This window comes from Phycodurus eques, chromosome 5 (genome assembly GCF_024500275.1).
Source record: "Phycodurus eques isolate BA_2022a chromosome 5, UOR_Pequ_1.1, whole genome shotgun sequence".
Lineage (NCBI taxonomy): Eukaryota > Metazoa > Chordata > Actinopteri > Syngnathiformes > Syngnathidae > Phycodurus > Phycodurus eques.
Window position 1 is genome coordinate 15,339,864 of NC_084529.1, and position 23,315 is coordinate 15,363,178.

At 42.4% G+C, this 23,315-nt stretch overlaps 1 protein-coding gene across 1 annotated transcript in view; it reads left to right on the forward strand.

Annotated features, from left to right (window-relative positions):
* Nucleotides 1–23,315, forward strand: part of shank3a (SH3 and multiple ankyrin repeat domains 3a) — a 219,495-nt gene that overhangs the window by 16,028 nt on the left and 180,152 nt on the right. The window contains exon 3 of the mRNA XM_061677680.1: nucleotides 12,543–13,004. Coding sequence (XP_061533664.1) covers nucleotides 12,684–13,004 — 321 coding nt within the window. The 5' untranslated portion in view covers nucleotides 12,543–12,683. The remainder of the gene's footprint in view (nucleotides 1–12,542; nucleotides 13,005–23,315) is intronic.

A 23,315-nucleotide genomic window follows, 5' to 3' on the forward strand; every position in this document is an offset into this window, starting at 1 on the left:
GTGGTGCACACATTTGTGGCACACACACACACACACACACACACACACATACATATATATATATATATATATATATATATATATATATATATATATATATATATATATATATATATAATTGAAGACTCTAAATTGCCCGTAGGTGTGAATGTGAGTGCGAATAGTTGTTTGTTTATATGTGTCCTGCGATTGGCTGGCGACCAGTTCAGGGTATACCCCGCCTCTCGCCTGGAGATGGCTGGAATAGGCTCGAGCACGCCCGCAACCATAGTGAGGATAAGCGGAATGGAAGATGAATGAATAATGTGTGTGGTGTGCTCAAGGTGACCAACACAGTAGCCTACGCTACACACATACCTTATATCCAAAGAGTTGCCATCATAAATCTTGACACGTTTAACCTTGTCAGTTCCGACCATTTTCTGTGCATATTGGGGAGGGGGGAAAAATCACTCTAAACACACCCCACACCACAGGATAATCGCTCAGAATAATCTTTCGGATGCATCCGAGAATCAAGCCTTTCATGACATTGATGGAAAAGGGGAAAAACTGCTGAAATTTGTCCCAAAATCAGTATGCGTGTACCCCGCTTTAATTGGCCGACAGGTTTATTAAATTCCCTCTGGACAGCCCCATTGATTATTCATAGTCACGCTGCATCAAAAAGCCAGCTGCCTTTCAGCAGATCAATAGATAGTACTGTACATCCACACTTTTTTCTGCACACATAGGAATGTATTTACAATTTATTCATGAACCACACATGTAAAGTATTCCTTCCACTTGGGTGACTAAATTTGACTCTTTCCTTTTTTTCTTGCCGTTTGCCCTCGTAGTTTCATGCCATGACGGTTGTGTGTGTGTGTGTAGATGTGTGCGAGTGAGCCAGATGCGGTGTCAGACCTTGTGAATTGGACAGAAAACGTGGCTTTGGGATGGCGCTTCAGTTACTGTAGCGTATTGATTTCAAAAGCTTTTAGTGCATGGCTAATTTTCAATATGCGGCGTGTGCATGTGGCCCCGGGATTGCGGATGGGAAAGGCGAGGTTTGTGGGGGCAGTATGTGGCTAATCTTTGCGACAATTATACAGTATATGTTTGTTTGAGCCTGTGTATGTGTGTGTGTGTGTCTGTGTGTGTTTTGATGTAGGAGTCTTAGAAGTGTAGGCATGAAACTGGAGAATTTTCAGTTCTAATTGCATTGTTTTCCAGCTGGATGGCAACGTTTTTTTGTGCTCAGTGGTGCACGTAGGCTTCTTGAGTGGATTAAATACACAAAATGGCAGTAAAGCAACACAATAAAATAACACTAAATAAAACCCATGTTGATAGATCTTGTGGGATTTCAGCACAGTGAGCATCTAAAGGATTAACTCTGCAACTGTACTTTGCTTTTTCTTTGTTTTTGTACGTTTTCAGTCAAGAAAAATTGCACTGTATCGTATAAAAACATAAAAGAATGTGAAAGTGGTTTTGTAATGGGTAATGACTGTATTACTATAGTACTGTCTTTGTATGTTGGATGTGTTGTGGTATGTTGGTGTGCCTTTAAGGGGCATGGCCTTGTGAGTGACATCAGGAGCTGAATGCCTCACCAGTGTTCTCATTTTGCATTTGCGTGTTTGACTGTTTTAGGCAGTTCAGTCAGCGGCTAAAAGTGCATCAGTGGCCACATGTGAGGGCATCACAGTCCCCCACATGTGAGGGCATCACAGTCCCTTACACTTCACTGGAGTGGTTGGTGGCTTGCTCGTACGTTTGGTCTCTCATAAGGAAAAGCTGTACCGTACATAAACATACATCCATCCATCCATCCATTTTCAATACCGCTTATCCTGGTTAGGGTCGCGGGGCGCTGTAGCCTATCCCAGCTGACTTCGGGCGAAAGGCGGACTACACCCTGAACTGGTCGCCAGTCAGTCGCAGGGCACATATAGACACGGACAACCATTCGCACCCACATTCACACCGTCACTGAGTGGGAACTGAACCCACGCTGCCTGCACCAAAGTCAGGCGAGTGTACCACTACACCATCAGTGACCATAAACATACAGTATTATGTTTATCTAAATTGGTGTTAAAGCACTTCAGCTAAGGAAGTATTACATTGGAGCTTTAAAGTCATGACATTTTAAAAACTTGATTAGTTGGGCATACAGTTTAACATTGCGATTCATAGTCTGCCCATTGCTTTATTATGTCGCGCTCCTGTGGATAACCTACTATAACAAGTCTACGTATCAATATTCATCTTATTCTACCCAAATTGTCTGCAGCATTCGATCGGTCAGTGCCGCTGAAAGATATTTCAAGCCGAGCTCGTCTGCAGAGCGATAAACCACCAATTTAACATAAACAAAAGAAGCTGCGCTAAATCCACATTGTCCCCTGATGTTTAATGCCTCTTTGCCTGTCTAAATCAATTACCAAATTCACTCTCAATTGCAAGGGAGCTACCAGGGAAAAAACGTCTCTTTGTGAACGTGTGAGAGAGAAAAATGTGTCCCTAAAGGATCGGGGTTGGTGAATGGCCGTGACATTTGCTTTACAAGGGGTGGAGGAGCATGAAGCACACTGTTGTGGGGTATCACATTTACTCCTGCTTTTCAAACTCGATGGTTTCACTCGTAAGGGACTGACGCTCCCCTCCACAAGAAACCTTTCCCCTCCACCTAAACATCAGAGGTTGTGACTTCGGCATACATAAAACTGGATCCCTGCTCGCGCAATTTTGTATGCCTCTAAATTATTCACTTTGTTTTAGCCATGCCGGAGTGCAAAAGATGGGGTGAGATGGAGGTGCATTGAGCGATGCGAGCTAACGGGAGGTGAGGCGGTCGTTGCTCCCTGAGGCATGGAAGATAGCCTCCTTGTGATTCCACTGACCATTCGCTTAATTTCCCAGGCGGAGTGAATAAGACAGTGGATCTGCATCCAGATTTGATAGATTATAGAGAGGAATAACGATATTATTGTATCCTTGGTCTGTTTTTTTTTTATTTTCTTTATTTTTTATATACAGTGAAATGGGGTTACAGGTTTATCCAGATCAGTTTCAAATTTGTTGTGGTTTTAACATCCATCCATCCATTTTCTATACTGCTTATCCTGTTCAGGGTCACAGGGAACTAGAGCCTGTAAAACATTACACAGTTGGACCAAAAATGGTATCCATGATCACTCCATTTTCTATTGCCAATTCAGAATGTTTGTGAACAATAGGCCTGGGGATACCTCCGGGTGGTAGAATGCGAGTGACTACCGCTGACCAGAAGAGATCCCAGCCAGCTACTGTAGAGATGGTCAAAAACATTTTCGGTGATCTGAAACTGATTGAAAAAGATGTTTGGGGTTGCCCCAACGGATATACCCATAAAGGTTGAGTTTTTTTTTTCTTTCGATCTTCTTCAAAATTTTGTGGAGGAGTAGAAAAGAGTTGTGGAGTCTTTTAGAGTACTGGTTTTCAACTGTTGTCAGCTTGGGTCCTGCATTGTCCGACTGTCGCTAAGTCGCGACTCGCTTTTACAAAGGTTAATAACTATAAAGACTGTATTGTTCAAATATAGCCTTTAAAAGCGTATGTACAGTATGCCATATTTTAAAACATAGTTACATAGTAAAAGTGCCTTTCGGCGCACCATATGAAGAAACTGAGGCCGAACATGAGAACTGCTTGTACAAAAATAAATATCTTGGCACTGATCTCTTCTTTGTAGGAAAGTTTAACACCAATAGTTTGTCTTCTTTTTAGGAAATACAGACCAAAGGAACTGCAACAGTTTGATAGTCTGAATTGTTATGCTATAAAATTACCAATGGCATTTTTTAAAATGAGATTGTTTAAATGCCACCTGAAGTTTCTTTTACACACCAATAAGTAATAACGTTTCTGCCTGTCAAAATAATGTTATTTTCTAAATAAAAGGCAAGTCTGACCTGGGATGCATATTAAGTATTTCACTGTTTCCACGGTGGCGATGCAGCCCATTTGTTTGGAAGTCGGAACAGGCTGTACACTAGGCTATAGATATACCTAAAACAATCCAACGAAACACAGTATATACGGTGATAACTGAGCGTGTTTTCTTTTATGGCCTGAAGGTGTATTCTTACACTCTTTGTAACCTTGAAATGTCATATGTTGGTACTGTACTAAACCGAGGATCCCAGTGATTTTTAACAACCTGTCCCAACCAACCCACCAGTTGAGAATCACTGTTATCGAGTCTTGGCTTGATCACCACGGTGAGTTTAGTTTGAGTGAATCTCAAGGTAGCCAAGTGGACCGGCTCTGAAACGCAACTTAGAAGCACCAATTTGTCATGTGAGCAAAGGTATTGGAAATGACAGGTGTGTTTTGTTCTATATTTTGATTTTTTTTTTTTTTCCACATTTATATTAGTTAGCGATCCAACCAACATGAGAACCAAATAAGCATTTGTGAAGCTGAGAGAAGATTGGAAGTCCAACAGAACAATTGCCTATACTCTACAACCACTTGGAAGGTGCTAAAGAAGAGAGTACACTTCAATGGTGTACTAAATAACAGTTTTCAAACAAATGTGCCATAAAATTACAGTGATGAGCCTCTTCTTTATTTCCCGTGTACAACCCAATTCCAATGAAGTTGGGACGTTGTGTTAAACATAAATAGAAACAGAATACAATGATTTGCAAATCATGTTCAACCTATATTTAATTGAATACACAGCAAAGACAAGATATTTAATGTTCAAACTGATAAATTAGATTGTTTTTAGCAAATAATCATTAACGTTTTAATAATTAATTAATTTTATGGCTGCAAAGCGTTCCAAAAAAGCTGGGACAGGTGGCAAAAAAGACAGAGAAAGTTGAGGAATGCTCATCAAACACCTGTTTGGAACATCCCACAGGTGAACAGGCTAATTAGGAACAGGTGGGTGCCATGATTGGGTATAAAAGGAGCATCCCTGAATTGCTTAGTCATTCACAAGCAAAGATGGGGCGAGGTTCACCTGAGAAAATAGTCGAACGGTTTAAGGACAATGTTCCTCAACATACAATTGCAAGGAATTTTGGGATTTCATCATGTACGGTCCATAATATCATCAAAAGGTTCAGAGAATTTGGAGAAATCACTGCATGTAAGCGGCAAGGCCAAAAACCAACATTGAATGCCATGACCTTCGATCCCTCAGGCGGCACTGCATCAAAAACCGACATCAATGTATAAAGGATATCACCGCATAGGCTCCGGAATACTTCAGAAAACCAATGTCAGTAAATACAGTTCGGAGTTATATCCGTAAGTGCAACTTAAAACTCTACTATGCAAAGCAAAATCCATTTGTCAACAACACCCAGAAACCCCGCCGGCTTCTCTGGGCCCGAGCTAAGATGGACTGATGCAAAGTGGACAAGTGTTCTGTGGTCCGATGAGTCCACATTTAAAATTGTTTTTGGAAATTGTGGACGTCGTGTCCTCCGGGCCAAAGAGGAAAAGAAGCAGCCAGACTGTTGTGTGGTATGGGGCTGTGTTAGTGCCAATGGCATGGGTAACTTACACATCTGTGAAGGCACCATTAATGCTGAAAGGTACATACAGGTTTTGGAGAAACATATGCTGCCATCCAAGCAACGTCTTTTTCATGGACGCCCCTGCTTATTTCAGCAAGACAATGCCAAACCACATTCTGCACGTGTTACAACAGCGTGGCTTCGTAGTAAAAGAGTGCAGGTACTCGACTGGCCTGCCTGTAGTCCAGACCTGTCTCCCATTGAAAATGTGTGGCGCATTATGAAGCGAAAAATACAATAACGGAGAACCCGGACTGTTGAACAGCTGAAGCTGTACATCAAGCAAGAATGGGAAAGAATTCCACCTACAAAGCTTCAACAATTAGTGTCCTCAGTTCCCAAACGTTTGTTGAATGTTGTTAAAAGAAAAGATGATGTAACGCAGTCGTAAACATGACCCTGTCCCAGCTTTTTTGGAACGTGTTGCAGCCATAAAATTCTAAGTTAATGATTATTTGCTGAAACAATCAAGTTTATCAGTTTGGACAACACCTCACCAGGGAGGCGTCTGGGAGGCATCTGAATCAGATGCCCCAGCCACCTCATCTGGTTCTTCTCGATGTGGAGGAGCAGCGACGCTGCTCTGAGATCCTCCCGGATGACCGAGCTTCTCACCCTATCTCTAAGGGAGAGCCACCAGCCACCCTTGCGGAGGAAACTCATTTCGGCCGCTTGTATCCGGGATCTTGTTCTTTCGGTCACGACCCACAGCTCGTGACCATAGGTGAGGGTAGGAACCTAGATCGACCGGTAAATTGAGAGCTTCGCATTTTGGCTTAGGTCCTTCTTTACCACAATGGACCGATACAAAGTCCGCATCACTGCAGACGCTGCACCAATCCGCCTGTCAATCTCCCGTTCCATTCTTCCCTCACTTGTGAGCAAGACCCCAAGAAACTTGAACTCTTCCACTTGGGGCAGGATCTCATCCCCAACCTGGTGAGGGCATGCCACCCTTTTCCGCCTGAGGACCATGGTCTCAGATTTGGAGGTGCTGATTCTCATCCCAGCCGCTTCACACTCTGCTGCGAACTGCTCCAGTGAGAGTTGGAGGTCACGGCTTGATGAAGCCAACAGAACCAAATCATCTGCAAAAAGCAGAGATGCAATACTGAGGCCACCAAACCGGACCCCCTCTCCGCCTCGGCTGCACCTAGAAATTCTGTCCATAAAAGTTAGGAACAGAATCGGTGAGTCCAACCCTCACCGGGAACGAGTCCGACTTACTGCCGAATATGCAGACCAAACTCTGACTCCGGTCGTACAGGGACCGAACAGCCCGTATCAGGGTGTTCGGTACCCCATACTCCTGAAGCACCCGCCACAGGACTCCCGAGGGACATGGTCGAACGCCTTCTTCAAGTCCACAAAACACATGTAGACTGATTGGGCGAACTCCCATGCACCCTCGAGGACCCTGCCGAGGGTGTAGAGCTGGTCCACTGTTCCACGGCCAGGACGAAAAGCACACTGCTCCTCCTGAATCTGAGATTTGACTTCCCGACGGACCCTCCTCTCCAGCACCCCTGCATAGACCTTACCAGGGAGGCTGCAGAGTGTGATCCCCCTGTAGTTAGAAGACACCCTCCCGTCCCCCTTCTTAAAAAGGGGGACCACCACCCCAGTCTGCCAATCCAGAGGCACTGTCCCCAATGTCCATGCGATGTTGCAGAGGCGTGTCAACCAGGACAGCCCCACAACATCCAGAGCCTTTAGGAACTCCGGGCGAATCTCATCCACCCCCGTGGCCCTGCCACCGAGGAGCTTTTTAACTACTTCGCTGACCTCAACCCCAGAGATAGGAAAGTCCACGTCAGAGAACCCACACTCTGCTTCCTCATGGGAAGGCGTGTCGGTGGAATTGAGGAGGTCTTCGAAGTATTCTCCCCACCGACTCACAACGTCCCGAGTCGAAGTCAGCAGCGCCCCATCCCCACTATACACAGTGTTGGTGGTGCACTGCTTTCCCCTCCTGAGACGCCGGATGGTGGACCAGAATTTCCTCGAAGCCGTCCGGAAGTCTTTCTCCATGGCCTCACCAAACTCCTCCAATACCCGAGTTTTTGCTTCAGCGACAACCAGAGCTGCATTCCGCTTGGCCAGCCGGTACCCATCACCTGCCTCAGTAGTCCCACAGGCCAAAAAGGCCCGATAGGACTCCTTCTTCAGCTTGACGGCATCCCTCACCGTTGGTGTCCACCAATGGGTTTGGTGATTGCCGCCACGACAGGCACCGACCACCTTACGGCCACAGCTCCGGTCGGCCGCCTCAGCAATGGAGGCGCGGAACATGGTCCACTCGGACTCGATGTCCCCCACCTCCCCCGGAACATGAGCAAAGTTCTGTCGGAGGTGGGAGTTGAAACTCCTTCTGACAGGAGGTTGAACATGATTTGCAAATCATTGTATTCTGTTTTTATTTATGTTTAACACAACGTCCCAACTTCATTGGAATTGGGGTTGTACATGGTAGTTCACTGTAACGGCTCATTCGGCTAACGTCTGTGCAGGCAGATCCACGCTGCCCAATTGCTGGTTCAATTCCCACTCAGGAATGGTGTGAATGTGAGTCTGTCTCTATATGTGCCCTGTGATTGTCTGGCTAACAGGTCCAGGGTGTGAGGATGGAGTCCACCTTTCGCCCGAAGTCATCTGGAACAGGATAAGCACTCTAGAAAATGGATGGATGCGAGTTCAAACAGATATGTGCTTCTACTTTTGCATCTCAGGCGCTGACGTCCCCCAAGTTTATGCTTGTGCATGATGATGCAAGTCAGAAGAAATTATCCATCCAGTGGATTTTAGCTTATTAAACAGGCTGTCTCACTATTTGCAAAGTGTTGATTGAGTCATTCTTGCTGCTGAAGGCTTCATATTTACTACACACACATAGACTTTCAATTTAAAAAACAACAACATTTGATTGAGACTGAGAATTACTCTAAATAAAAATAATTTGGAAGACAAAGTTTGGTCGGTAAGTGAATAATTCTGCCTTGTGGCAGGCTGGCGTTTTCACTGCTGGAGTGATATAATAATGCATTAGGGCTATCTGTCATGCTCTGTTCTTCATCTACATTCAGCTCAGTGCACAGCAGTGGTGATACATTCGAATTTCTCTATATTGCAGGGAAAATAGGCTTTCATCTTCTGCTTGGCAAAAAAAAGAAAATATAACATATTCACAGTAAATCTAAATGGAAAATGTCACTTTTTTATTGTCCACCTTTAACAACACACAAAAACAACAAGACAGAGCCATTGTCATCCAACATTTTGCTGAAATAGATGACAACCGTCTTCAGGTCACTGTCACCCATGCGGGGTATTGATTCATTTTGCGCTTGTGCCTCGTTATCAGGTTGGTTGAACATTGACACAAGTGCTTCAGTTCCAGCGGAACCAAAAAACCTTTTCAATTGTTCCATATTTAGGACATTTGACTTCCTCTCTATCTTGTTTCCAGCACTGTGGTTACAGGTTTGAGGTCTTGAGTTCGAACCTTGTCTCCGGCCTTCCTGTGTGAAGTTGGCTTGTTCTCCCCGACCAAGTCCAGGTTGTACCTCGCCTGATAGGCTCCAACTTTCCCGCTACTGCTGATGTGGGCAAACCCTACAGAAAATGGATGGAAGAATGGATGTTTCTTGCAATTTTGTGAAGTGTGTTGCTTATTGATTAGCAGTGGTAAATTGTTGACAATAGAAAATAATATTGTATGCAATAGACTGTAAGGTTGCGAGACAAATCCTGGTACTGGAGGAACTGTTACAAAGCAAAACTCAACTTTTCATACACATTTTCAACTACAGTACTTTAATGTGTTAATTAAAACTTGGTGTCTTCATCAAAACGCCCAAAGACCAAGAATTACAGAACATGAACCACCCCCTCCAAAGAGTCCTGTTCAAAGCAGCCAGTTTTAGGGGGTGTCAAATAAGCCGCTGCTCACGCCACCCCACCCAACTCTACTGCGGGATGTGCCAACGCGAGCATGGCGTTGCGTTACCATGACGACTACTGAGAGCGAATGCTGGCAGAGTAATTGCAGTATATGTTTGTGTCCCCAACAACTCGGAGATATTTGCATACAAAATTTGACAGAATGGCTTTCACTTCACTGTCCGTATGCTCGCCCCTGGGTGGAGTTCATTATGATCTTTCTGGTTAAGTTAGGGGCCGGCTTGTTTGAAGACATTTTCTGACATAGGCAATCTTCTGTTTTGTCAGCTAAATCACTCAAAGACAACCCAAGCAAATATTTTATACATATCTGTGAGAAAATGCCTCCCACAAACCCAATAATGAGGGTTTGGTTCCCAGTCTGTCTCTTTAGAAGTGGCTGCAATCTCTTGCAATCTTCTCTGTACAACTATTTACAACATCCACTCCATTTATCCTCCTCGAAAGGTTCTGCTGGATTTTTATAGATTTTTGTTGAAGGAAATAAATTAAAAAAAACCTTAAACCTTTTGAATCTGAGTGCAACCCCAAACACGTTTTTGTCATAGTCTTCAATTGAAGTAAGTACCTAAGTACCCTGGTGCCTGTTGTTTATAAACATTATGAAACAATTCAAAAGTTGATTTTCAATATATCTTTAAGACTTGAAAGAATATGATTTGAAAGTCAAACGGAAAAAGGACTTGTAAATGTGGCTGTTAAACACTGGATGACGGTAGATACTGGACTCCACTGTCAAATTCTTATACAGAGCAATGCTTGTCCTCTGAAAAACTCTTGACGGGAGTGTATTTTGCTTTGATGTTTTGATGTTATGTGAAAAGGCGGCACGGTGGGCGACTGGTTAGCACATCTGCCTCATAGTTCTGAGGACCGGGGTTCAAATCCCGGCCCCACCTGTGTGGAGTTAGCAAGTTCTCCCCGTGCCTGTGTGGGTTTTCTCCGGGTACTCCGGTTTCCCCCCACATCCCAAAAACATGCATGCTAGGTTAATTGAAGACTCTAACTTGCCCGTAGGTGTGAATGTGTGTGCAAATGATTGTTTGTTTAAACTTCCAACCAATCGGGGAACTTTCTTGTCCTGAGGCTACAGGGTCAGTGTGAGCAGCGACAGTACCAGTGAATACTTTGGAGCACAGCACTGACTTAAGATCACACTTAATAATTCAGAAACCTGCCAGAAATGTTTTATGGCCCATTTACATCTTATCAGAAGCTCACTTGTTCAAGTAGTGATGTTACGAGTAATAGTCAAAGCCTTAAAGTATTCATTTTACACAACGCAGAGTTCATGTCCTGATCCCTTCTTGTAAGTGTTCTCATTGGTGTCTTATTAATGAAGAGTTCACTCCAGGCTTCCAGTTCAGTTCAGTTTATTTCATGGGTTAGCCTATCCCAAACCTTCAAGGTCTGGAAAAAAAAACCTGCTATCATTCACATATTCATTCCAATTTCTTTGGGGACTGCCATTAGGAAATTTTACATTCTTTAGCATGACGAACACAAGCTACCATTGTGTTGAAAGCCCTTGCGATTGACTGCAACCAATCCAGGGTGTTCTCTGCCATTTTTGCCCATCTTTCCCACAACGCCAAACAGGATAAGTGGTAGATAAGAAGTATTTTTTTGCAAAGTATAGTCTTGCTAACTTTGCAAAGTAATGGCAATTAGAAACACAAAGTCCTTGGCAGAGGTAGGAAAGGCCCGTCCATGATGATGAAAAACCTCCCACAAGAATTTCACGTTTGCACCTTGTGTCAGTGTGTTTTAGCCAATAGATAAAGCCAAGCATGACGGTCGCATCCTGCCCAATATTGATCTGAACAAACACCGCTCCTCCCTCTTCTCCTTGCCCTTATATGCCATCACACTGTGGAGCAATGGTTCTGTTTAAAGCAGGGGAGGGAAACCTACGGCCTGTGGGCCATGTAGTGTACACTGGGAATTGCAGAGTGACTCATGATATAGTATATTGTTATAATATTATTGCAATATTTTTGTCAACGATCCTGATAGTATCCCAATAAAGCGATACACCGCCACAATCGATATACAGTGGTGCCTTGACTTATGAATGATGCCTATCATGACCCGTTTGGACCCCCCCCCTCCTTTTGCATGGCACTGGTGTGCAGTCATGTGACTGCCTAGCTCTATTTGATTGGTCAAATGGAGTCAAACGTCACTAGTAGTTGCGTTGGACTGGTGAAACAGAGTCATGTGACAGCAACCAAGGCGAAAGTCTCTCTGACAAACCAAAGCATATACTGTAGATCACACATGCAAGCAATAATAGATTAATAAAATTAAAAGGAGTGAGTGGAATGTAGCTCAATATAACAGACATTTCATCTTGAAAGACAATTTAAAATAAAATAGAATAGAGAACAACAGGCTGAATAGGTGTACGGGATGCTAGCGTAACACATTCAGCTAACGTTACATGACGCATAAACAACGAACTGAGAACGTGCCTGGTATGTTAACACATTAACAGTTATTCAGAATTCAGATAACTATAGCATAAAGAACATGATAACAAGTTTACCAAACTATCAGTGTCACTCCAAATTATATATAACAATGTGTTAATAATTTCACGTATAAATCGCTCCGGAGTATAAATTGCACCCCCGGCCAAATTGTGAAAAAAAACTGCGATTTATAGTCCGAAAAATACGGTAGTTAGTAAAGTACCGTTTTTTTTTTTTTTTTTTTTTTTTACAAAAATAAGTATGTTGCATTAAAACTAGTACAATTTATCTATAAAAAAAGTAATTGTAACAGTGTAAATGTAACGCATGACTTATTAAACACCTGCTCATCATAATACACATTTGTTCTATTTCTACTATGGCGTTCAGAGGACCTCATGACCAAAAACGGTCCCCCCCCCACCCACTATTGTAGAGATTTAGTTATTATTATTTTGCTCTCTGATTCCTTGTATGTGTTGATGTGGACTCCTCCTCAATGCTTGTCCACTTCTGATCCTTCTTTTTTTTTTGTGTTGCCCAGGCGAAAGATGTATGCTGCAAGAGGTGTGTGCGTTCTGTGTGCGTGACATCCACAAGGGTGCGCGTGTAACTGTGTGTGAATGTGCGAGAGAAACAGAAAGAGAGAGAGCGAGAGACATAGTCCAAGTCCCGAAGACGGAGCATGCCTCTGCGTCCGGCAGCCGGCAAACATGAGCCACCCAGCCCTCCACGGCAGGACCAGCAGCAGCAGCATCAGTGCGCGCACACACACCCGCGCGCACACTCCTCTTTCGCACACACCGCAAACGGCAGCCAGGGAGCCAGCACCGACAACGGCGGCAGCTCCCTGGAAGAGGACGTCGGCGGCAGTAACAGTAAGAGCGGCAGCGGCGTTCCCGTTCCCGTCTTGCTGGCGTTACCGCCCGGCGCCACAGCACCCATGGAGGAGCCCACGGGCAACACGGTCGTGATCCGCATCGGAATCCCAGACCTGCAACAGACGGTAAGAGACAGACTGGCCTCTCCCCTCTCTCAGGCTACTTTTTAAAAAATGTTTTTTTTTTTTTTTTTTGCTTCATTCATCCACTGGCGGTTTCTTACTTTCTCTACCTTCCATGGTTCATCAAAATGTTCTCTGTTTCTCTTTCTCACCGGGTTTCGCCATCCTGCCGCCTTCCACAAACCCCGCTCATAAATCTAGCTGTTCATTAACTGGGCTTCAGCTGACTCTGACAATTGGCCACTTAACCCTTACGCATGCTTCATTTTCTATTGCGCAAGTAGTGCAGTATCAATTTTACCAGGACCAAGATTATCCTCATAATAATTGTCCAAATCAAATTATGAACTATATATCTTTTCACAATGTATGAATAGCCTGTCTGACATTAAAACAGGATGCTTAATCCTTAATCAGTGTTTCAGGGAAAGCATCGCAGGTACTTGTTTTTGCAGGTGCAGATGTAACGCCTGTGTCAAGGCACCATCTGACCTCTGTATGACTTCTGTTCCTTACTGTATGTGTCGAAGGTCTGATCATTCTTATGCTGTTTTACTCTTGAGATTCCCCCTGTTCCCTTCAAATACCAACAGGAGCATATTTCTGCGGCAACCTGTGCAAATGTGGTGGCAGCATAGAAAGTTCTCAGGACTGTTTACAAACTCCCCCCATGACCACTGTCCCGCAAAAATTAACATACATGAATTGGACTACCGTTTCGAGATTCCCCCATGTCCCTTCAAAGACCAATACGTTCATGTTTCTGTGGGAATCTTTGCAGATGTGGTGGGAACACAGACATCTGGGACTGATTCAAACTCTGCCGTGAAAACCGTCTCCATTGCTCTCTGCACATTCACATGATTTGGATTCTTTGACTGTTTTGAGATTCCCTCATGATCCTTCAAAGACCAACAGGTGCTTTTTTTCCTGGGTGACCTGTGTGAATGTGGTGGTAACACAGACAGCTCTCAGGACTGTTTCAAACTCCCCTACGGACACCATATCCACTGTGCCATAAAAGTACGCATTCACATGATTTGTAGTCTTTTACTGTTTTGAAATTCCCCCAAGACCTTTCAAAGACAAATAGTAGGTCCATGTTTCTGCGGGAACATCGACAAATGTGGTGGAAACACAGACAGTTCTCGGGACCATTCCATGCTCCCTTTTGAACACGTTTACCACTGTCCCATTAAAAAGTAAACACAATTATGTCATGTAGTTTCACAGTTTCAAAATATCCACAATTGCCACCATTACTTGTTTTAACACACACAAACACGTGTGCGTGCACACACACAAACACACACACACACAAATTAAATTTGACCCGGGACAGCCTCTGTATATGCCAACTTTGTAGCACCTGTACAAAAGAATGACATTTTTAATGCTGGATGTACTTTGGGTCGCTTTTGGACAAGTCATCCAAGTTCAAGGTGAAACAATGACATTTAGGGTACTTTTAATTGCTGTCAAATGTCAAAAAGGGTCAAAATTGACCCGAAGTGTATGTAAGGGTTAAAGTGAGAGCTGGAGGAAGCAAGGGCAGGGGGTGTGGTTACAGAGAAGAGACACAGCTATGAGAAGCGTTGTAAATCTTCAATTGAGGATGCGTAAAGGTGGATGTGTGTGTTTTTGACCCAACTGGCAAACCTTACATTCATAAAATAGTTCAGTCCATTAGCCGGTGGCATTGATTGCTTCTTTGTGGATTCAGTAAATGCACGCACGACGCCTTGTCGTCTCAAAATGCACAGCGAAGCATATCATTTTCTAATGTAAAAGATGGAAGTCTCGCAGATCGTTGCTGTCTGTTTCCAATTTTGATAAAAACACAGCACTGATGACATTTTTTTTACATGCCTTTAGGACCAGAGATCAGTCACAGATGTCACTGTAGAGTGGTGCCTTCAGATAAAAAAAGAAAATAAAAAATCAGCCCCCGATATCAGTTTCATCAACTGACGTGAAATTTGCTGGACTATCATAACACGGTGCACAAAAACGTCTCTCAGACCATGCTCGATATTGACCAACCAACCATTTTGGGCGAGTTCCAGGGATTGTACTGTACATTGACCAACTCCTTCCTAGGGAATTCGCCGAAATGTGGCCCAATCGGATGCAGGGACACATTATCGCCAAGCTTTTTGGTCTTCGCCATGAACTGTGGTCATCATTCTCAAGGCGCCATTATTAAATTAATGGCGCCAAAGTAATATTCTTAATGCTTTGACCTGAGGACAAAAACAGCGAATCAGAGAGTTTTTCAGTGTTTGATAGGTTCCCATAAATTCTTTGAATAGGCTAATCTCTGAATGCCGGAGTGCAAATATACACATGCATTCACTGTAAATATTCAAATGTAAAACACTTGTGGGACATAAATATAAAGCAATCAAATGAAAAACAGGAAGTACGGCGTGACCACGTATTCTTCCACCGCTCTGCAAACGACTTCCGTTTGTGGCCTGGTCAACGGACGACCAGCTTTATATGGAGGAGAACACTGAATGTCCTTGTGTTAAAATGTGCAAATTGTCATAAAGTAGACTCGTGTGGTATTCATTAGACAGTAACAATGTGGAGCCTAATTTCATTTTTCTAGCCGTTTGTCTTACTTTAATGTTAGGTCATCAAAGGGGTGTCGTTTAAAGTCACAGTGCACAATAAAAATGTTTTCACGCGACATAACATCAAACAGTCATTGCTCATTGAGTTCAATGTATGCATTTAGCCCAACCACATACAGTAAAAAAAACCCTGTGTGTCAGTCCTCACACACACAAGCGCAAACTTCTGGAGTATACCTGGTGACATTTTCCTGTGTAACAACGCACACAAACGCACACATACACTCTTTTATTCATTCTAAAGGGTCCTCGTCATCTGTCCGCGATTCACCTTCTCTCACATTTCCTCTGGAGGCCTTTATCCGCTAATGGTGGCGCAAAATGCAGATGGACCCTTTTTGCAGGGCGTCACTGTGCTGCATGCACTCTTTGCTCTGCTGTCTGTTGTCCGGTGCGTTTGTTATTGTTGATTATCCATCCGTGGCAGGCGACTTGTGTGAAATTCAAGCTAAGGAAAGGAAAGGAGCAGCAGTAGTAGTTGAAAAGAAAGCCGAGAATTCACCAAATGTGCTCCGGAATCGCCGTGAACAAAAAAATGTTTTTCTCTTGTGTCACACGCGCACACACACACACACCTACACGAACGCACACACACGCGCGCACACACACGTAGTACTGAGCAGCTTGGCTTCAAGATTTTGATCACTTTTTTCACCACCTAATGCAAGGTGATAGCATTTTATGTCTGTTCAAGATCTACTTATTAGCTGTGTACGCCTCCATTCACTGGAGTGCTTCTTCCAGAGCATGCTCAAGATTAAATGCATGTTTTGGCAAAATACAAAGGTTAAATATGGGAAACATTTTTAGTAAATTTCCGGAAGGTTTCCGGAAGGTTTCCGGTGAATTTACTTGAGAAGTGAAGCTGCTGAATTTTGGAAATACTGCACTCCAAATTGGGCACTTCCCACAGGAATAATTTATGGGAATTCAGCGTACTGAAATGGAAAGGTATCATATTCAAGTGTAATTATCAACATTTTCTTTGCGAAAAGCAGACATCTGTACAATATAGACGGATAGCCTTGCCCACATGCAAGGGCATCATAGTACCTTCATTGATTTTTTTTTTTTTTAACCACTTCACTCGAGCGGCGGTGTATCCGAAGCTTGATTTATGTAAAATTGTGACCTGCAACACAAGCACAAAATTGGCCAAGCAACAGCTCCTAACTGGATAAACTTGTAAGTTGGGGCACTCTTAAATCAAGGTACCACTTTACTCAACGGGTAGTTTCCATTTAACTTATTGACTGCCGGCCGTTTTGGAGCATTTTGACAGATTTTTCAAGACCTACAGAATGTTGTTCTCACTGACAATGATATAAACAGATAGAATAAATTCTTCTTTCACCAGAAAAAAGTATATTTCTAGCTTTTTCTGTTCTTTAGTAATCAGCAGTAAGGCGTGGGATGAACCCAAAAACAAAACCAATGGTTTCTGACCCAAAAGTGGAGAAAACACGCTTTTGTGGAAAAACAAACATGGCAAGCAGCACAGTGACTGTCAAGCAAATTTTGGGGGAGTTTTATGACATCTCAAACTGTAAAAAAACAAAAACAATACTGACAAAGGACTGCCATCCATCCATCCATCCATTTTCTGTACCGCCTTATCCTCACAAGGCTCGCGAGCGTGCTGAAGCCTATCCCAGCTATCTTCGGGCGAGAGGCAAGGTACACCCTGAACTTGGCCGCCAGCCAATCGCACATAGAAACAAACAACCATTCGCGCACACATTCACACTTTAGGGCAATTTAATTTAGAGTCTTCAATCAACCTACCTTGCATGTTTTTGGGATGTGGGAGGAAACCGGAGTGGCCGGAGAAAGCCCACGCAGGCACGGGGAGAACATGCAAACTCCACACAGGCGGGGCCGGGATTTGAACCCCGGTCCTCAGAACTGTGAGGCGCATGTGCTAACCAGTCGTCCACCGTGCCGCCTGACAAAAGACTTGTGATGTAAAAATAATATTTTTTTTACAGATATGCATACCTGTTGAAAAACATATTCGTCAGTGGTAGTAAACGGTTGGATTCCAGCTGACAAATATAAACGTCCACAGCAGTAAATAAGTAAAGAGGAAACCTTCAATTATATAAATTCATAGTTTATTCCAATTTATTCCCATAAATCTCTGTTATCTCCCATGGAAAGTTTCCAACTTTGAAAATGTACGGTATTTTGCAACCTTTAGGAGTACATAAACAGAGAAATCCCCATTTTAGGTGCGCCTTTCAACACTAATAAAGTGAGCGGCAGATGACAGAAGCATAACCTGCGTCTTTCTTCAAGCAGTTAAAAGTGACTCTTGTACACCGAGCAGGAGATTACAGCTGAGAAGTCCTCCTGAAGTAGGTTTACGTGTCTCCTGCTGTATTTCAAGCACGGATCAGGATAAGCAACATGCGAGAACAACACCAGGGACACTTTTGTCTTTTCGGCTGCAGAAAGAGGGAGCAAGGAAACCTCCTGCAGGGTTAAGCTTAAAGTCTAAAATGGCTTAATCCTTCCACTGGTTCTTCAGTGACCGCTCTATCACATTAAATGCTGGTTAAAGTATAGTATCAAAGCAGGACACACTTAACTCCGAAGCATTCCTGTAGGACAGCACTCGCTCTTACTGTTCTCTGCACAGCCCGATAACTGCTACTGTCATCAAAGCCATTTTGAATACTAATGAAACATCAAGGGTCTCTCATTAATGTCCATTAATGGAGAGTTTACCCTCATTGGGTTGTGGTTCATGCTCTAATTCAAGTCAGATATAAGTAGAGGATACATCAATTAAAGACTTTTAAGATTCAGTTGTATGTTCAAGTTACATAGACCCATTTTCTTTTCGCTCACAGTTTTTGTTTTTCTCACAGTAAAGAGATCTGCGTTTGAATCTCCATTTGAGCTTTTCTCCGGGTACTGCGGCTTCCCCCTAAAAAGTTGTCATCTTATGCGAATGGCAATAGTTCTGATTTTTGTAGACACGAAATAGGACACGGGGGGCCTCAATTTATGAAGGCGGCGATGTAGCTAGTATTTGTACTTAAGTCAGAATATGCCGTAGTTTATCACTAGTGTACGCTAATGCATTAGTAAAGTCAGAAATACAGTAAATATTTGTATGAAAAGAACTGCCAGGCCATAAATATGAAATGGTCCAATAAAAAAAACACTAAATCAGACTGCGACTCAGTGACCCGTGCATCTTATCTTCATATATTTTCAAACCTGAACAGAAGCAGCTGTGTTTTTGTGTTTTGTTGCATTAGTAATTCAACATCATGTTCAATCAGACCGTCAGGGCAGATTATTTGCAAAGGTTGTTGTTTTAATGGCAATATTTTGTCATTTATCATCTCCAACTCTACCAAAAACTCAATTTCTATGATTGGGCCAAAACGAGGCAGCTTCCCAATTCTGCTAATGGCTGCTATTCATCGCTCAACAGAGGCAAGTGAGACACTGACATAAACAGTCTGCCCCAGTGCTCTCTAACTGCATGCATCCGTATTCTCCATGTGCTCCTCGTTTTGCCTCTTTAGCAGGCCCTCTTTCATCATTCACCCACTTTGCGTGAGTGTGATGTTAGTCAGTTAAAATAAAACACGCCCTGTCTGTGCCCAGGTGAATTCCCCGCTCTTCTTCTTCAATTGTTACAGCTTTAAAAATGAACCAAGCAGAGCCACTTGAATGTCCTTTTTTTTTTTTTTTTTTAAACTCATGAAAGCAGGTACATTGAGATACTGACGATTTAATCGTTCTGGCGTAGTTGTAATATTATATTTAAGAATACTTCAAGAACTGTACTCCGTGGTCAACTGGCCGTCTCTTCATGAACGCAGACAAATTCACTTGCCCCTGTTCATCTATAAAACATTCATTGGTAACGGTCTGCTCACCATCCATACCGCCACCCGCACTGTCCGTTCCAGCCGTTTAATTAACCTATTTGTTCAATTTTCTACCCCAAATAAATGGAACACTCTGCAACACATAATACAATTCAACTCATTCATCCCAATAGCATTGTTTAAAAAGTTAGTGAGAGATACGATACATAATAGCGGCACTTGTTTTTAGCCTCTTTTGAACTTTGTATTGTTTTTTTATGTACCTATATCACACTGTACAGTTTGTTGTCCATGTATTTGTATATATTTTGCTTTGTTTTACTCTGCTGTCTGGTGTCAGGTCGTCATTGCAAATGAGATTCTGTTCTCAATTGCCTTACCTGGCTAAAGAATGTTTAAATAAAGAAATTAAATGCATAAATAAATAAATAAAGAATGTGCAGCAAGAAAAAAATAGAAGTAAACACACATTCTTACAAACCCCAATTCCAATGAAGGTGGGACGTTGTGTGAAACAGAAAAAAAAAAAACAGAATACAATGATTGGACTTTTTAAGTGGCTTTGCACTTACAGTATAGTCTTGTATATCTTGTTTGGAGGTTCCAGTGATTGTACATGCGTCTTTCCATTTTTGGGACATTCTGCCTGGAAATATGTTAGCCAGTGGGGATCGTCGCCGTGTGTTTCACATCTTTGGTTGCACTGCCATCAGATAGTAATTCTTGTCTGAATGCGTCACTGCACTACAACAGGCCTTAGACTATAGATTGTTCTGCTGGGATCCCAACATTCATGTTTTTTTATTCTTGGCAGTGTTGTGAGGTTTCGTGCTGCAGTGGACAAATCATCATCTTGCGTTGGTCTGATTGATTATGCAGTGGAAGCATCTAAGGCAGGGGTTTCAAACTCATTTTTGTCTCGGGCCGCATTGTAGTTATGATTTCCCTCAGAGGGCCGTTAGAACAGTAAAACCATATAAATGTTTAAGCACCAAATCATATAATTACCATTACACACATAACTAGTTTTGAAATCAGAAAACAAGGATAATAGTTTGCGCAAGTATTTTTTTAGTAACTGTAGAACAGGGGTGTCAAACTAATTTTTGTCAATGGCTACATTGTAGATAAGGTTTTCCTCAGAGGGCCATTATGATTGTAAAACCATATCAATGTTTAATCGCCTCATCATATTATTACACATAGACAACAAATTGATGGCTAACTAGTTTTGGAATCAGAAGTCAAGGATAATGATTTGTTCAACTATTGTTCAAGTAACTGTAAAAGGGGTTTGGAGGGAAAACATTTATTACATATGAATATTATACAAAAGTTTGGAACAGATTTTAGCAAGAATCATGAAAGTTGACACACATGATTTGCTTTCGCGGGCCACATAAAATGATGTGGCAGGCCGGATCTGTCCACCGGGCCTTGAGTTTGACACCTGTGCTGTAGAAGAAGGGTTTGGTAACAGAAAAATGCAATATCTCAACATTATTGTTTATTATTATGACAATTTGGAATTTGGGTATAGATTTTAGCAAAAATCACGGAAGTTGACGAACATGATTTGCTTTCGCGGGCCACATAAAATGATGTGGCGGGTCGCATCTGGCCCCCGCGCCTTGAGTTTGACGCCTATGATCTAAGGTCTTTGAGTTCATAACTCAGCCAGATTTTTGGGGGAGTTGCAAAAAAACGTTGAGGATAAAAATCGAATTTGGTTTGCTTTTTTTTTTGGGGGGGGAGGTATCAATAGAAGTTTTAGTGAAGTCACTAAATATTGGCTAGACCCAGTAGTGTCGCAAATATTAGCTACACTTAGTAGTGTCGCAACGCCCTTGCACTGCAACGGGTTTTCATCGTAATAAAAAACGTTCTCAGCATTTGCATGAGAAATAACTGTCACCCTCAAACTGAGTGATTTGAACCAGCGTGGCAAGTGGTTTTGAAGGATACCGTAAGTCTTTATTCCTTGTGTATTTTGACCGAAGAATATCCAAAACGTTTTAAACAGTGAACTAGCAAAATATGTTCCGTCTAAAACAAAATGCAAGCGATTCCTTCATTAGCGTATAACATTTGTGTTCAAACAAATGTTTCTCATCATTGCAAAAAGCCAAGGGTAAAGTTTGAATTGTGTGTATTAAAAACACACCATAATGGTGTTTGGAATTACACTTATAAATATTTGTATTAAGCTCTGTCACTGTCTTATCACACACAAATCAATTCCTACACCAGACTCCTGGTTCGGGAGACCAAATTTTTCTTTGTCGATGGACAGATGGTTGAGTGTGTGGTGTGCTGTGTTGTCATATTGTTATCGTCACGTGAGGTCTCTCACATCACATTTAAGTCTTTTGTGTGTGTAGCTCTATTCTAGTCCCCGTTCAGACAGGCCATGGAAACTCTAGCCATCCTTTAAAAAAAGACTTTTGTGTTTTTGTGGTCCATTTTGTGTATTTTTTTTTATTAAGCATCATTCTCACTGTAAGAGCATTGCATGTTCCTCCCCTCTCAGGAAAGAGTTGACTGTAGCATAACCTCCCTTTCCAAGTATCCTTATCTCACTTGTCCTGCATCCCTCCTCTCCCCGAGCATCTGTTCTCAGGCCCTCTCAAAGAGTGATGAAGCAGAAAGAGAAGAGTCACGTTTTTGAAATGAGATTCTTGCCTCAAGCCAAACTAAAAATGCTACACGCTTGATCCGTTTAGGGCAAATCCTTTGTGGATAATCATAGGTACACTGAATGTTACGTAGGGTACATACATAACGATAATCAGGCCTAGTTTGAGCACTTTTCCTGCCTTCTGATCAAAGTCAGCAAACACTCAATTATTGGATGTCTCAAAGATTATTTTAAGAAATTATCCTGTGGTATTAGGTGTGCTGAGTGATTTTTTTCCCTCCCCAATCTGATCACAAAACTGTCGGGGCCGACAATCATATATATTTTTTGATTTACACAAAAGATGTTTTCATATAATGAGATTTTTTTTTAATAAAAAAACTATCCAACCTACGTCTTCTCCCTGAGCATCTTTTCCCTGTTCCCCCCAAAGAGCTTCCTCCAAATTTATCAGAGCGAGCAATTTTGTTTCTATAATTCAGTTATATGTTTGTTTGCTTCTTCCACTAACACTTCCAATTCCATTACTTCAAACTTCATTTTGCTCTTGTGGGCCTATCCCAAATTTTCAAAGGTGAAAACCATCAGAGTTACCGCAAAACTCTTTTTTTAAATACGGTGATCTCCACCAATTTTTTACCTGTTGCCACCTGCGCGTATAATCGGTATGTGTCACCCCGCTTTAGCCACATACTGTATTATTAGATATTATTTTATTGATCGTAACCATTTCATACTTTCTTCTCTGCTGCTTGTTTTCCTCCGTTTCCTGTTACGTATTTCTTCCTCAGGGAGGCTTTGGAGTTGATGGAAACGTTACTATTGGTCCAAACTCAGCAAGATTTTGTGCGTCTGGTAAAGATACAAATTGTGTGTGCGTGCGGGGAGAGCATCATTTTCCGTGTAATATAATATCCACATCTAGAAAAAGGAGAGGACACTAGGTGGTAATATATGATTGCCTTTTCCTGGATGATAGTGTAGTCTCCGCTGAGAGATGGAGTTATCTCATGAGAAGTATAAGATGAAATTGCATGTATGGTGCTAAGCTCTCTCCACCATCTTTATAGCCACTACTGTATTACACTCCTCTTTACCTTGGCACGAATGGCGACTCCCAATAAGCTGCAATACAATAGACAAGTGCTGTACTCGCCTAATTTTATATCTGTTTTGAGAAGATTGG